This window comes from Sminthopsis crassicaudata, chromosome 2, assembly GCF_048593235.1.
Source record: "Sminthopsis crassicaudata isolate SCR6 chromosome 2, ASM4859323v1, whole genome shotgun sequence".
NCBI classification, from domain to species: Eukaryota; Metazoa; Chordata; class Mammalia; order Dasyuromorphia; family Dasyuridae; genus Sminthopsis; species Sminthopsis crassicaudata.
The window spans coordinates 272,112,631-272,127,987 of record NC_133618.1 but is presented as its reverse complement, the minus strand read 5'-3'; the positions used below and the strand labels follow the sequence as shown (position 1 = coordinate 272,127,987).

Here is a 15,357-nt window from a genome sequence, read left to right as displayed (position 1 = left end):
TTGTCATGTAGCTTCCACTAGGGATTCCAGAACTAGTTAGACCTAGGATCTGGGCTCCATACTTCTACCAGCATTCAGACAAGAGAATCATAGACTTGGAAGAACCTCAAAAATCATCTAGTGCAATCTGAACCTGAATAGCAATCACCCCTGCAACATCTTTCTTCTCAAATAAGGAGATTATAGCACTTAGGTCTCTAAATTCTCTTTCCACTGTCAATCTGTAGTCATTCAGCTTTAGTTTGAAGATTTCCAAATATGGAGAATTATCTCCTGATGACATCCTATTCCATTTTTGTATCAAGTAATAGAGCTCCAGTAAAATGTAAACTCCTTGAGGTCAGAAATTAAGTATTTTTTTTTAATCTTCATACACTTAAGGCATAGCCCAGTGTTTTGCACATAGTAGATTCTAATAAATGTTTAAGTGAAATGTCTCTATATGCCCAGAAATTTTTTCCCTTATGTTGAGCCCAAATTCTTCCTGTACCTCTTACTTTCCATTGTACCTATTTGTGTGCCCTTTGGGGGCAGATTAGTAGTACAATTCCAGTTCTTCACATGGCAGCCATTCTAATACTTTTATATTTCCAGTGCTTAGCATAGTGCTTGGTACATAGTAGGCATTTAATAAAGGCTTATTGATTAACCGATTTGAGAACAACTTTAATCTCTCCCTTAGACCTTCTCCAAGCTAAACAACCCAATGCTTTCCATTATTAAATAGAATTTAGCAAACCTTAAAGTTTACTATATAAATGTAAATTCTTCATCATCCTTACAAAGCATAATTATAAGGCTTCTCACAATGCTGGTTGTCCTTTCCTGGACACATTCCAGGTTATCAATGTTTTTCATAAAATGTAGTGTCCAGAGTTGAACACAGAATGCCAGAAATGCCTGACCAAGTTAGAGTACATCAGGATTATCACCTCCCTCATTCTGAATACCACAGTTCTATTAATAATGCCTAAGATTACATTAGCTTTTTTTAGCCTGCATGTCACACTGTTAACTCACATGAGTTTGCGATTCTTTAAAATCTCTGGGTTTTTTTCACATTCAGTTCAACATTTATTAAGCATCATCTAAGTACAGAATATAATGTCTACACATGTTTTCTATCATTTTGTATTTGGGTGGTTAATTTTTTTTAATTCAAGCATAGGGCTTTATTTACATTTACCCCTTTAAATTTCATCTTTGAGTTCTGGCCTATTGAGATTTTATTCTGCCATTACAATTGTTAGAAGCTTTCTTTCTCAGCTTCATGCCATCTACAAATTTTATAAGTATGTAATACATGCCTTCATCCTAGAAGCAAGAACAAGGCCAAAGCCATAAGAGACCTTCCTCCAAATTGACACTGAACTTCAACTAATTTGACTCTTTGGATCCTGTCATTCAAGGTCTGAATCATAGGCTCATAGATTATAGCATTAAGTAATTTGCCCAAGGTTACCCCTGTAGTAAGTGGCAGAGCTGGGATTTAAAATCAGATCCTCTATAAGGGCTGCACTCTCTACTAGACCAAGTTGAATACAACTAATTGTACATGTCTCCCCAGCTTGTCTCAATGGTATCATAAGATATTTTGTTTTTTGAATTCTTAAGAACCCCTCAAAAGACTTATTTTACTATTGTGTACAACACTAAAGTGAGCACAGTGTTCCTCCTCCATGTCTTAAAATCCCTGACTTCCTTTAGATAGTCATCTCAGGTATCACTTACTTTCTCTATTCATCCACTCCAGTTGCTAGTGGCTCCTCTCAAAGATATACTCTGTTATTTACCTTTTAGGTAGTGATTTATATCTTTTGCTCCTCTCAATAAAATATAAGCTCCTTGAGAACAGGGATTTTTTTCAGTTTTCTTCATTTCCCAATGATTATTATTAGTATAGTGCCTGAAATATAGTGTTTAAGAAATGTTTGTTGATTAATTGAGTAATAATAATAATATGCATACATAGTCATGTATGTGTATATAGTCACACATATAAGTAAAGGGATATAAAAAGTGTGTTTATGTGTATATATGTAATATGCACATACACATATCTGTATGTAGACATACATGTATGCACACATACATGCACATGCCTTATATAAGTTCATCTATCTGATTCTCACAACCACTGAGTTATATTTATATCTATTAGGACAAAAATACTATTATTATCTTCATTTTGTAGATATGGAAACTGAGGCACATTAAAATTTAATGACTTGCCCAGATCATATGACTAATGAGTATCAGAGGTCAGATTTAAATCAAAGTTTTCTTGACTGTTCATTATGCCAAAGATGAAGATTCAGTTCATGGTAAAAGAGGAGTATGAGAAGAAGGTGGGGAAGAGAGGAATGTAATAGAAGAAAATCTGTTCTCAATTTCAAAGGCAAATAATTAGTAAGCAGTGATGTCTGTGTGACTGGATAGAAAACTCAGAACTGGATCAGATTTGTCAGTCAGGTGTGGGTGGGTTCCTCAGATAGAAAGGATTTATTCAAAGCTGCTCAGAGTAATTTTGTAAGGGTTTTCTTGAGAAGTGACCCTTATGGGGATGAATGCAGTGACCTCTGCATGAGATGAGTTAGGAACCCAGACTCTCTTTAAGCATTCTTAGCTGAAAAAGAGAATTATGGGCAATATTACTGAATGAAAATGTTGATCCAGTGACATAAAACTTAACTCTAATCTCCTTACAGAAAGGTCTACTTTTCTCTTTCCTGATTTTAATTTAATATTTAATTTTTTCCCAGGTACATGTAAAAACAGTTTTAACATTTTTTTTTCAAATGTTGAATTCTAAAATCTCTACCTTCCCTCCTTCCCTTATTGAGAAAGCAAGCAATTTGTCACAAGGTGTGTAGTTATGCAAAACACATCTCCATGTAAACCATTCTATGAAAGAAAACAGACCAAAAAAAACTAAGAAAAATAAAGAAAAAGAAACTTCAATTTGTATTCAGGTTTCACCAATCTTTTCTCTGGAAATGTACAAAATATTTCATCATAAGTCCTTCAGAATTATTTTTGATCAGTTTATTACTGAGATAGCCAAGTTATTCATAGTAGATTATTATACAATATTGCTATTACTGTGTACAGCGTTCTCCTGATTCTGCTCATTTAACTTTGCATCAGTTTGTGTAAATCTTCCCATGTTTTTCTGAGAGCATCCTTTTCACCTTTACTTGTAGCACAGTAGTATTCCGTCACAATCATATACAATAACTTGTTCAGCCATTCCTCAATTGATGAACCTCCCTCAGTTTCTAATTCTTTGCCATGATTAAAAAGAGCTGTTATAAATATTTTTGTACATATAGGTCCTTTTCCCTTTTCTTTGTTTTTAGTCTCTTTGAGATACAGATCTAGGAGTGGTATTGCTTGATTAAAGGGTTTGCATGGATTTTATTGACCGTTAGTCATAATTCCAAATTGCTATCCAGAATCACTCTACAACTTCACCAACAATGCATTAGTGTTTTAATTTTCTCTCCTTTGGTAATTTTAAATATAAACAGATTTCAGTTCCTAACTTAATGCTTGACCTTGTGGTAGAGATTTTATGCAACCTCAGAACTGACTTGTTTATTTTGCAAGTTTTAATAGCAGAAATAATTAGATACTCCTTTTCCTAAGCACTCACATCTCTCTCTCTTTTTAAAGGACAATACTATTCCTTTATTTTTAAAGAAATATTTTTTTTAAAAATTAGGTTATGTAAGTATGTTCATTATTTACATATTTACATTTGAGTCATGTTGGGAGAGAAAAACTAGAACAAAAAGGAAAAGCCATAAGAAAGGGGGAAAATAAGATGAAAGTAGTATGCATTGATCTACATTCAGTTTCCATAAATCTCTCTCTGGATGTGGATGGCATTTTCTATTCATAGTTTATTAGGATTGCCTTGGGTGACTGAATTGATGAGAAGAATGAAGTCCATCATAGTTGGTCACACAATCTTCTTGTTCTGTGTACAATGTTTTCTTGATTCTGCTCACTTAGCATCAGTTCATGTAAATTTTTCTAAGCTTTTCTAAAACGAACTTGTTTGTCATTTGTTATATAACAATAATATTACATTATTTTCATATACCATAACTTATTCAGACATTCATCAATTGATGGGCATCTACTCATTTTCCAATTCTTTGCTACCACAAAAAGAGCTGCTACAAACATTTTTGTATAAGTGGGTCCTTTTCCCTCTTTTGTGATATCTTTGGGATACAGACCCAGTAATGGCACTGCTGAGTCAAAGGATATACACAGTTTTATTGCCCTTTGGGCATAAGAACTCACATCTCTTAAGAATATATCTCAACTTCTAATTTGGGATTTGGGAGAGCAACTGATTAAAAATAAAGTTTATAAAATATATAGTTTACACTGTCCAAGAGTCATGTCTGAACCTATTTATCTCAGGGTCAGAGCCAGAATGGAACTTTCCAACTTGAATAAGAATCCCTTCTATTGGATACTGAATGTAAATCTACACGTATTATGTTCACTTTTTTTTCCTTGTTTTTTTTTCTCCTCTTGATTTTCCCCTTTTATTCTGATTTTTCTCTCCCAACATGATTCATAAGGAAATGTGGTTTAAAAAAAAAAAAAGGAGTACGTGTATAACTAAATAAAAATTAAAAACATTTTTTACAAAGAATGATATACCAAATAATGGCCAAGAAGTGTTTCTGGAAAGACCTTCTGTGAGAGAAACTCATTACCTTGGCATCTTATCCACTTTTGGATAATTATAAATTTTAAGAAGTCTTCACTTACATAAAGCTTAAATCTTTATCTTTTCCCTATTCCTACCTTCTGTAACCAAGCAGTATATCACATAATCAAGATCCAAAGTTGTTTTTCAGTATGTTGTGTTTAGGTATGGATTGTGCTCTATGGTTAGTCTCTGTTGTCTCTTCCAATTCTGGGATTCCTAAACATATCTCAGAATGTCAGAACCATAAGGGCATATTAGAGATTATTTGGTTCCTCCAGGAGGAGGAATCTAGAAGCTCAGAAAAGGAAAATGAATTACTCAAGTAATACAATTACTAGGTGTCAAAACTACAAGTTTAATGTCACACCTGTCATCCTGCTTTATCTTTAACTCTTCCATTCTGGACCAACTCATCCTGGCTGCTCTCCACCAACTCCAACCAAATAGAAATCAGTTATAATACTTTACAAAGTGAAGAAGAGGCTATTTGCCCATAACCCTCCTCCCCATTATCTCTTTTCACTGTCTCCCCTCTTCTAACTTTCTTGTCTTTTTCTGCCAGTGTAGAGGAGGGATGTATTTGTTTGTATATTCTCTTTTGTACCCCACTCCAATCCCAATTCTTTCATTGTCTGGGCAAGAGATCAGCAATTTGGCCAAGCTTGGAGTGGAGAAATGACAAAACCTTGCCTAGGAATTCATAAAACAGGTCTTCCATTCATCTTCTTTCCAAACATTTAAAAATACTAAATTAACAGAGATCTGATTATTTAGAAATTAGCAAAACCTAAGAGACCCTTTCTGACATTTTCTCTCAAGATTCTAGAATGAAACCATATGCTGTAGATGACTCTTTCCTCTAATCCTGGCTCAAACAGCTATAGATTCATGCTGTGGGTGAACAGGTGAAAGAATGGCTAGACCTACACAATTCTTTTATAATGTGAAGTATCTTATTTGGGGTATCCTTAAACCTAAAAACCTTAAAATCTTCTGCTTGAGGGATAATGTCAAAAGGTAAAAAGCATCAAGTAAGACTATGTCAGCTTCTGTCCTTCTTTATCGATCTTAAATAAGCCTACATTTTTCAACCCCTCTCCCCCATCTCTGAGTCAATTACTGTGATGACCTGATTAGCACAAGGATCTATTGGACACAAACTTGAAGTAGACTCTAGTGCAATGCTCCCTGCTCTCTCTGAGGCTACTGTTATCTCCTGCCTGAGCTATTCCTGTCTCTGCTAAGCTATCTCTCCCAGATTTCTGGCCAGCCCAGGACTCACCAAAGATAGACTTAAGCTTACTACTTAGTCTAAGACTGAAGTCATTAAATCATCTGACATTACTCAGAGGAGAAAAAAATGGGGTGGTAGATTGGGGGAACTGAGGAATGGGTCTGTCATTTTAGTGTCCTGGCTCATGTGACTGTCAGTCCTAAAGTCTGTTGTGAAGCCAGCATCTTATTTTAAACAAATGGAATTGGAAACTTGGCTCTGGGGAAAAATTTAAACACAACTTTTCTGTCATGCTTTGTTTTTGTAAATTAGTTTGATGAAGCCTGTTTGACAGAAGAGTCTGTCTTAAATTAATTGTTTGGTTAGAAATAATCCATCAGCTTTGCTTCCGTAGGGTCTCCACCCTACATTTACCTGTGCCAAGTAACAACTAATCTAAATCCAGATCCCATTTCCCGATAGCGTCTTTCTCTCTGAGTCCAAGATTTAAGTCCACAATATAGGAGACTGTAGCAGGAAGCATGGGTTGGGTGGACGAGCCCCTTCCTTCCTGCCTCCACCCTCAGTTCTCAGAATTATTTGTGTGCCAAGATCCAGATTCCCAAGTAGCATATCCTCTCCTCCCCTGGTCCCCAGGATGTAGTGTTTGTATCTTGGTGCAAAGTTTCTGGGCCTCCAAAACATTGACTGTTTGGTATTTGTAAATACTGTATGATATTTGTAAATACTAAGTACAATAAATCAATGATTTTTATCTTTGTTTTACCCTCAGAATGATTAAAGTTCGATTTGTACTCTTTACAGAACTGAAACTTCCCCTAATTCAATCATTTAAAATGGTGTAAGAGTTTTACTGGTCCCAAATAGGGAACACCACCATCTAGTCTTGTTTTGTTTTGTTTTTTAATCACACTAGATTTTTCCCATATTTTATCCAGTTTTATCCAGCCCCCCCCCCAATAGGGGAATACCTGTCATTGGACCCTGGCTTAGCACCCACTAAATGACATTCCACAACTTCTGATCACTGGGGGTTCATTCCCAGTCCCTTACGAAGGCCCCATCATCACAGAGGTCAGAATGAAGGACACTTAGCAAAGTGTCTGCTCATGAGACCTCTAAAAATAGTTAGGTTTAGAGGGTAGTGGTTGTGAGGAGTTCATAAGCCTGGCTTCAGCCAAGGAGGAAGGGCACTCCAACTAAATGTAACTGTCAGTAGAGAAACTGACTGCACTTACAACTTGAGCACATTAATGTAATTTCTGCTTCCTTGCTTTTTTGATCCATTTGTAGAGATGCGTGTCTTAAAACAGGCTTAGCAAGACTAAGTTTCATAGAACTGTGTCACTTTAATAGTCCCAAGAATCCATGGGATGCACAACAAAAATTAACTTGAAATTGTATTTGAATTAATACATTAAGCTCTAAGAAGAGGTACAGTGCACAAACAAGTTGTGTTTCAAAAATTTGTTTAAGTTTTCAGTCCAGGCCATAAAACCTTTACAACCTTTAATCATGGGACTCAATTGTGGTATTCTTGGGAACCTAGCCATTTATAATATTGTTTCTATGGGGAAATTCATTCCTCCATCCATACAAGAAAGTAACCTGTATTAAGTACCATGAACGTGGTACCTGTTGGGAGTTATCAGTTATCCTGAAGCCCTGGTGGTGTATATAGGGGCTTGGGCCTGAAGTCACAAAGGCCTTGGTACAAATATAGTTTCTGTAAGACTAAAATGAGATCATATAGAAAGCACTTTGCAGCTTTTTTAAAAGGGCTACATAAATTTATAAGTTTGTTAATGTAGTAGCCTCAGGGCAACTAGCTGGTGCATTGCATGGAGTGCTGGGCCTAGAGTCATGAAGAATTGAGTTCAAATCCAGCCCCAGACATTTATTAGCTATGTAACCCTGGACAAGTCACTTAATGTAAGTTAGTGCCTCAGTTTCTCCAATTTCTCAGGATTGCTGTGAGAATCAAATGAGACATTTTTTAAAGTACTTAGCACAGTGCCTGGCACATAGGAGATACTTAATAAATGCTTCCTTGCTTTTTTGTTTCCATCCTCTTTCCATTCCTTCCTTTCCTCCTTCTGCCCTTTCTTCTGTTCCTTTCTTCCCTCCCTTCTTTTTTCTTCTCCCTCCATTCCTCCCCTTTCCTTTCCTCCTTCCCTCCCTTCTCTTCCCTCTGTTCCTCCCTCCCTCTCTTCCTTCTTTCCTTCTTACTCTTTTCCTTTTTCTCTCTCTTTCTCCCTCTCTTCCTTCCTTTTATTTTTTTTTTTTTTACTTCTAAGGTTCTTGTAGAAGCCAAACTTAGGTTATAACTCAGGCTCCATACATAAGACTTCTTGAATACACTCTTTTCTGTAGGTTTTTGTGACACTACCTCTGCCTCCTCTGTAGGAGGAGCCCAATTTTGGGCAGGTCCTATCCTAGGCCTTTCTCCTCTCTGTGTCTCTCTCCCTCTCATTATTTTCCCAAACCTTACCCTCTTTCAAATTTCTTTATTTCTCTCAAAGGCACCAGCATAATTCCAGTCTCTCAGATTTATAACTGTGACATTATTCTTTTCTCTTCACTTTCCCACTCCCTTCATATCCAATCAGTTGCAAACTTTATAGTTTCTCCTGTCACATACTCTCTTGCATTTGACATCTTCTATTCAGTCACACGGTAAAAGCCCTTATGACCTCTTTCCTAAATCATTGCATTAATATTCTAATTGTCTCTCCATTCTACATATTGTTGTCAAAGTAATTTTTCCAAAGCAGAGAGATCTGACCATGTGATTCTTCTGCTCAGTCAAATCCAGTGGTTTCCTATTACTTCAGAAATAAAAAGTAAATTCCTCTATTTTGCTTTTAAAACTTCACAATCTGGCCTAACCTTCATTTCCGGTCTCATTAGACAATACTCTTTTTCCAGTACTCTGCTCCAACCCAACTATTCTTCATTCTGTCCCTCACATACAATAAAGCTAGGTAGCAAAGTGGATGATACACTGGACCTGTAGTCAAGAAGTATAAGTTCATATTTTGCTTCATTTGCTTATCTATGACCCTGAGCAAATCATTTAACCTCTGTCTGTCTAAGTTTGCTCAGCTGCAAAATCTGGGTAATAATAGTACCTACTTGGCAGAAGTTGTAAGGATCAAATGAGTGAATAATTGTAAAATGCTTAGTGAATCCTGTATAAATATTAGCTATTATTATTGATCTCCATGCCTTTGCTTTGGCCTGCTCCCATCCCTGGAATGCATTTCCTTCCTTCTTCTGCCTCATAAAATCCCTCTTTTCCATTAAGATGCAGCTAAAGCATCATCTGCTGCATGAAGCCCTTCCTGATGCCCTTCACCACCAGTATCCTTCCTACCCAACTTCCTTGTAGTTAACAGTTTTGTATATATTTTTATTTATTAACTTTATCTACTGCATATATATTATATATGCTTATGATCTCTCCCCCATTAAGGTCTTTCCAAGTAGATGCTGTTTCATTCTTTATACTTGTATCCCCAACTCCTGGCTCTTACATGGCAGTACTATAGAAATAAACGCTTAGTAAGCATTTGTTAATTGGCTGACTAAGAATTGGATCTCAGATGAACTTTAAAATCTAACCTTCTCATTTTACAAAGGAGACTGGTTTTGGGTTTACAAAAGAGATCTGGTTTTAAAATGTGACTGTTTTCTACCATGCAGTCTATAGTTTTGATTAGTTATTATCTGAGCATCTGTGTCTGGTTTGCTTATCATATTAATGAGAGGTTTTGAGGTTCCTAGAAAATTAGCTCTTCTTTCTGCTTGGGTTATGGAGAGTACTTAAGCTTAAACCAACCCCAAATGACTTGAGGTTTTAAACTGTCTTTCAAGAGGTAGGTAACTATTTTCTCTAATTTTGCTTTATTGATTATTATGGAAACCAGGTAAAAAATCTCTCTGTGTAAATTCATTACATCTGTTGTAAGGAGAATTCTAGTCAGCATGCCCTACTCAGTGGGGATCTGGTATGTGGTGTGCAAACCACAGCTCATTCATTCATGACTAAGTATAAAACATCTTAGGAGCTAGTGCTGCCTGGTGTAGAATAGGTATCAAATGACAGTGGTACTTGCTGTTAACTTGGAAGATTGAATTAAAACATAAGAATTTAAATTCTGAGTTAAAGTTTTGGTATACCACAGTGCAGTGCTCACCCCCAACACCCCTCCCCCACTTCCCCACTTTAAATCTTAAATTTTTCTCAGTTCTAAATTGGGACTAGTTAGCTCTGAAAATGAACTTGGTTCTTGTGTTAAAAGCCCCCATAAGTCCCAGAAAACTAAAGAAAGTCTTATGGGAAGATCATTCAGGTCTGCAAAGTAATTTTGAGTCTCTTCTGTAAAATTAGGGAGCTATTAGAAGACTCCTTTCAGCTCAAATATTCTGATTCCAAAGCTAATCAGGCATAAAGGAAATGGATTGTAGTTTTCCTTTTTATTTTATATAGGTTGGGCTTTCATAAGAACAGGTGTCTCAAAAATTTACTATGTCTGCTATGTTCTAATCATTGAGGATACACAGATTAAAAAAAAGAAAAGAAAAGAAATAGTCCCTGCCATCAAGCAGCTGTTGAGAAGAATGAAGAACATGTTCTTATTAAGTCATTATAAAATACTAAATAAATACAAGGTAATTCTGGGGTCAGAAGAGGCATTATATAATTTGAGTCTGGCTTTTACCTGGCCCAGTGATTTAGGAAACATCAGAAAGGAACAAGAAGAGATTGGGAGTGGGGGGGACAGGGGGAGATATTGGTGTATATTGTTAAGGCAAATGCAAATTGAAATTTTACAAAGCTGATGCTTTGAAAATAATTTGGAAGTCTAAAGACAGCATTTCACAGACATAATTAAGAACACAGTATATCAAGAGCCTTGGATATCAAAAGGATAATCTTCTATTTTCCTAAAACTGTATAAACTCAAATGACTAAAAGAACAAGTTTCTCCTTTTGTTATAATTGCTGATCACAACATAGCGCGATAAGAAATCTCCTGTTCGTGTCTCTGGTGCTTTTTACCTTGTTTTCCCTTTGGTGTCATTTCCTTCTCTCGAGGCTGCCAGCTCACATCCTTACCACTTTGCCATTTGCCTCAGAACCTGTGCCTAATGAGTTCTTCAGAGAACCAAGACATTGATAGTGCTGGGAACATTTGCCTCATGGTCTATCATTTGGCAAAACCTATGTTGTTGTTTTTTTTAATCACTTTTAAAAGCTCTAGATAAAATAATTCTTTTTAACTTGAATTTCTTCTTATATAAAGTCTCCCCGATTATCCAGCAAGAACTTAACTGTTACAATGGCCCCTTCTCGGTCACTTCACTTTCAATGATTCTAAAATGATATAAGATATTGCCTCCTTTTGATCTGAAGTTCTGCTTTTCCCTTGGGAAGAAAATACCTGGATTTTCTTATGCTTAGGCTTAACTACTCTCTGTTTAAAAAAAAAAAAAAAAAAAAGTGTTCTTCAAAACTCTTCACTGACACCTTTTTCCTCACATTTCTCTTTCTCTCTCTTTTTTTTAAAGGCTATGATTTCTGCCAGGTCCTGCAGTGGTTTGCTGAGCGGGTGGACAGAATCATCCTTCTCTTCGATGCTCACAAACTTGATATCTCTGATGAGTTCTCAGAAGCCATCAAAGCCTTCCGCGGCCAGGATGATAAGATCCGTGTTGTGTTGAACAAAGCTGACCAAGTGGACACTCAACAGCTTATGAGAGTCTATGGTGCCCTCATGTGGTCTCTGGGGAAGGTGATCAACACCCCAGAAGTGCTTCGAGTCTATATCGGCTCTTTTTGGGCTCAGCCCCTTCAGAATACTGACAACCGAAGGCTCTTTGAGGTGGAAGCCCAGGATCTCTTCAAAGATATCCAGAGCCTTCCTCAAAAGGCGGCTGTGCGCAAACTCAACGACCTCATCAAGAGAGCAAGGCTGGCCAAGGTAACACAAAAGATAGTCTTTGCAACTAGCCCTTTCTCTTCTGAAATGTTTGTTTTCCCCAAAGCAGCAGGGCCCTCTCCCAAAACAGAGAAGGTGAGAAATCATTGCACGGAGGTTTTGAACAAAATTCTGATGACCACTTGAAATCAGGAAGATCCTGTAGATGTACGAAAGTGGGTCCCTTGGGGTAGCTGCTGTGGATGTGCTGACCCAGAAAGAATACTGAAATGGTCACCATTTAATCATGATCAAAGGGTACTGTCCCACAGAGGGAAAATTTAGGGGAAGATAAGCAATCAAACAGACTGTGACCCTTGTTGGAAATTATTACATTCTATAGGCTTAGGCTGTCCCAGGCTTCTGTAGATAGTCCAAGGCTTTCCCACTAAGGCCACCGAAGAAAAATAAATTGGGTAAGCCGTGTTGCATCCTTTGAAGGTTTTAATAACTTTCAAACTTGTTATTTAATATTCATGGTAGGAGCCAACTTAGTATAGTGAAGGAAGCCCAGGAAAAGGATATAGAAGACCTAGTATCTAGTACTAGTTTTGTCAATACTTAGCTATGTAATATAATAATAGTTCTAATACTTAGCATTTATACAGCCCTTTAAGGTTTTCAGAGCTCTGAGAAAATACTCTTTCATTTTTCCTCAAAACAATTCTGGAACTAAGAGTAATTGCTATCCTATTTTTACAATTGAGGAAGCTCAGGTAGGCAGAGGTGTCTGAAACCAGATTTAAAATTTCATCTTTCTGATTCTAAATCCAACATTGAATCCTCTTTGTTGAACCTGTTTCTTTGTTCATTAATCATATCTATCCATCTTTATATTATATATAAATTAAACATATAATACGTAAAATATAAATATATAATTAAATATATAACAAACCTATAAATGTAACAAACATATTTAATAATATATAATTATACACACACACACATAATATTAATTATCCAATGGAAAGCTATAAAGTACCGTGTAAGCATTAGGGTCTGGTAGCCCTAGGCTGATAGGATTTAGAGCTAATGATGGGGGCACTTTACCATTTAACTTTGTTTTGTTTTTTATTTAATTTTTAATTTGTGGACTAAAATAGCTTCTATGTGTACAACTTGCTATTCCTTTCAAATATACAACAAAATTATCATGCAAATTTGTTTTTAAATTTTTTCTTCCCCACTCCCCTGATGCAGGGATGGCTACTATTAGATACCAATAGGGGGTGAGAGAGAGAAAGAGAGAGAGAAAGAGAGAGAGAGAGAGTGTGTGTGAGAGAGAGTGTGTGAGAGAGAGTGTGAGAGAGAGTGTGTGAGAGAGAGTGTGTGTGTGTTAAATTATTCCATATCTACTTCTATTTATCAATTCTTTCTCTGAATTCAGTAGTATCTTTCTTCATGTATTTTTTATATTTAATTTGGATATTTAAAATAGAATAACTTATTTGCTTAAAGCTATTTTTAAAACAATATAGCTATAACTATATACACTGTTCTCATGGTTCTCATTTCACTCTTCATTATTTTATGCAAGTCTATCCATATTTTCTAAAATCATCAAGCTTATCATTTCTTATATTTAGTATTCCATCATGATCACATAACACAATTTGTTCATTCATTCCCCAACTGATGAATAGCTTTGTAATTTCTAGTTCTTTTCCACCACAAAGAGAGCTGCTATTAACATTTTAGGACATATAAGTTCTTTTTCTTTTTCTCCTATCATCTTTGGAAATAGACCAATTAGTAGTATTGCTGGGTCAGAGGGTAAAGATAACTTAATAACTCTTTGGGTATAATTTTAGATTACTTTCCAAAATGGTTCAATCATTTTATAATTCCACCAACAATGAATTAGTGCCCCAATTTTCCCATAATCTCTCCAGTATTTGTCACTTTCCCTTCTATCGTTTTAGCCAATTTGGTAGGTATGAAATGATATCTCAAGTTTGTTTTAATTTGCATTTCTCTAATCAATAATTATTTAAACTATTTTATATGACTATAAATTTTTTTAATTTCTTCATTGGAAAATTGCCAGTTTATATTCTTTGACCATTTATCAATTAGAGAATGGTTCAGATTCTTTTTTTAAATAGTATTTTATTTTTCTGATTACATGTAATAATAGTTTTCAACATTCATTTTTGTGAAATTTTTGAGTTCCAATTTTTTTCTCCCTCCTTTACCTCCTCCCTCCCCTAAACAGCAAACAACTCGATATTGTTTATATGTATAGTCATTTTTAGCATATTTCCATATGAGTCAGATTGTGAAAAATAAATCAGAACAAAAGGGAAAAACGAAGGGAAAAAAGCAAACAAACAATAAAGGGTGAAAATAGTCTATTTTGATCCATATTCAGTCTCCATAGTTCTCTTGTGTTGGCATTTTCTATCCCAAGTCTACTAGAATTATCTTGGATCCACTGTGTTGTTGATGAAAGCTAAGTCTGTCAAGATTGATCATTATGTAGTCTTGCTATTATTGTGTATGATGTTCTCCTGGTTCTTCTCACTTCACTCAGGGGGAGTTCAGATACTCATCAACCTGGGAATGACTGAATAAGTTATTGTATATGAATACATTATTTAGTCATTCCCCAGTTAATGAGCATCCACTCAGTTTCCATTTCCTTGTCACCACAGAAAGTGGAACATTTTTGCACACAATATCAAGTTGTTTTCTCTCTTGGGAAGAGAGGAGGTAAAGGAGGGAGGAAAAAAAATTGGAACTCAAAAATCTCACAAAAATGAATATTTCATTCTCTTGATATTCTTGATTTTTTGGAATTTTGCTATTATTTTTTCCATCTCTATAAAATAATTTTTGGCAATTTGAATGCTTTGGAACAGAATGAATAGATTAATTTCAGGTAGAATTGAAATAACACTGATCATTATAGGTTTAACAAAATTCTTTATATATTTTAAATATGAAACCTTTTCAGATAAATTGTCTAAATTTGCTCCCAATTTTTTGCTTTCCTTTTAACCTTGCCTACATTTATTTTATTTATATAAAACCTTTTTTAATTTAATGTAATCAAAATTATCCATTTTATACCCAATTTCTCCCTCTATCTCTTGTTTATTCATAGATTATTCATCAATCCATAAATCTGATGAGTAATATGTTCCATGTTCTAAATTTCTCATAAATTTTTTTATATCTAGGTCATATATGCATTTTGAGCATATCTTGGTAAATTGTGTGAGATATTGGTGAGATATTGGTCTATGCCCAGATTATCCCAGACTGCTTTCCAGTTTTCCCAATAATTTTTACCAAATAATGAATTATTATCTCAGGAACCAGGGATTTGAGATGTACTTCTTTACAGTTTTACAAATAGGGAACTGAGATAAAAATCAGCTCAGCTCAGCAAACACATA

At 35.5% G+C, this 15,357-nt stretch overlaps 1 protein-coding gene across 1 annotated transcript in view; it reads left to right on the top strand.

Annotated features, from left to right (window-relative positions):
• The window catches only part of EHD4 (EH domain containing 4), a 94,029-nt gene that overhangs the window by 58,326 nt on the left and 20,346 nt on the right, over positions 1-15,357 (top strand). The window contains exon 4 of the mRNA XM_074289364.1: positions 11,544-11,956. Coding sequence (XP_074145465.1) covers positions 11,544-11,956 — 413 coding nt within the window. The remainder of the gene's footprint in view (positions 1-11,543; positions 11,957-15,357) is intronic.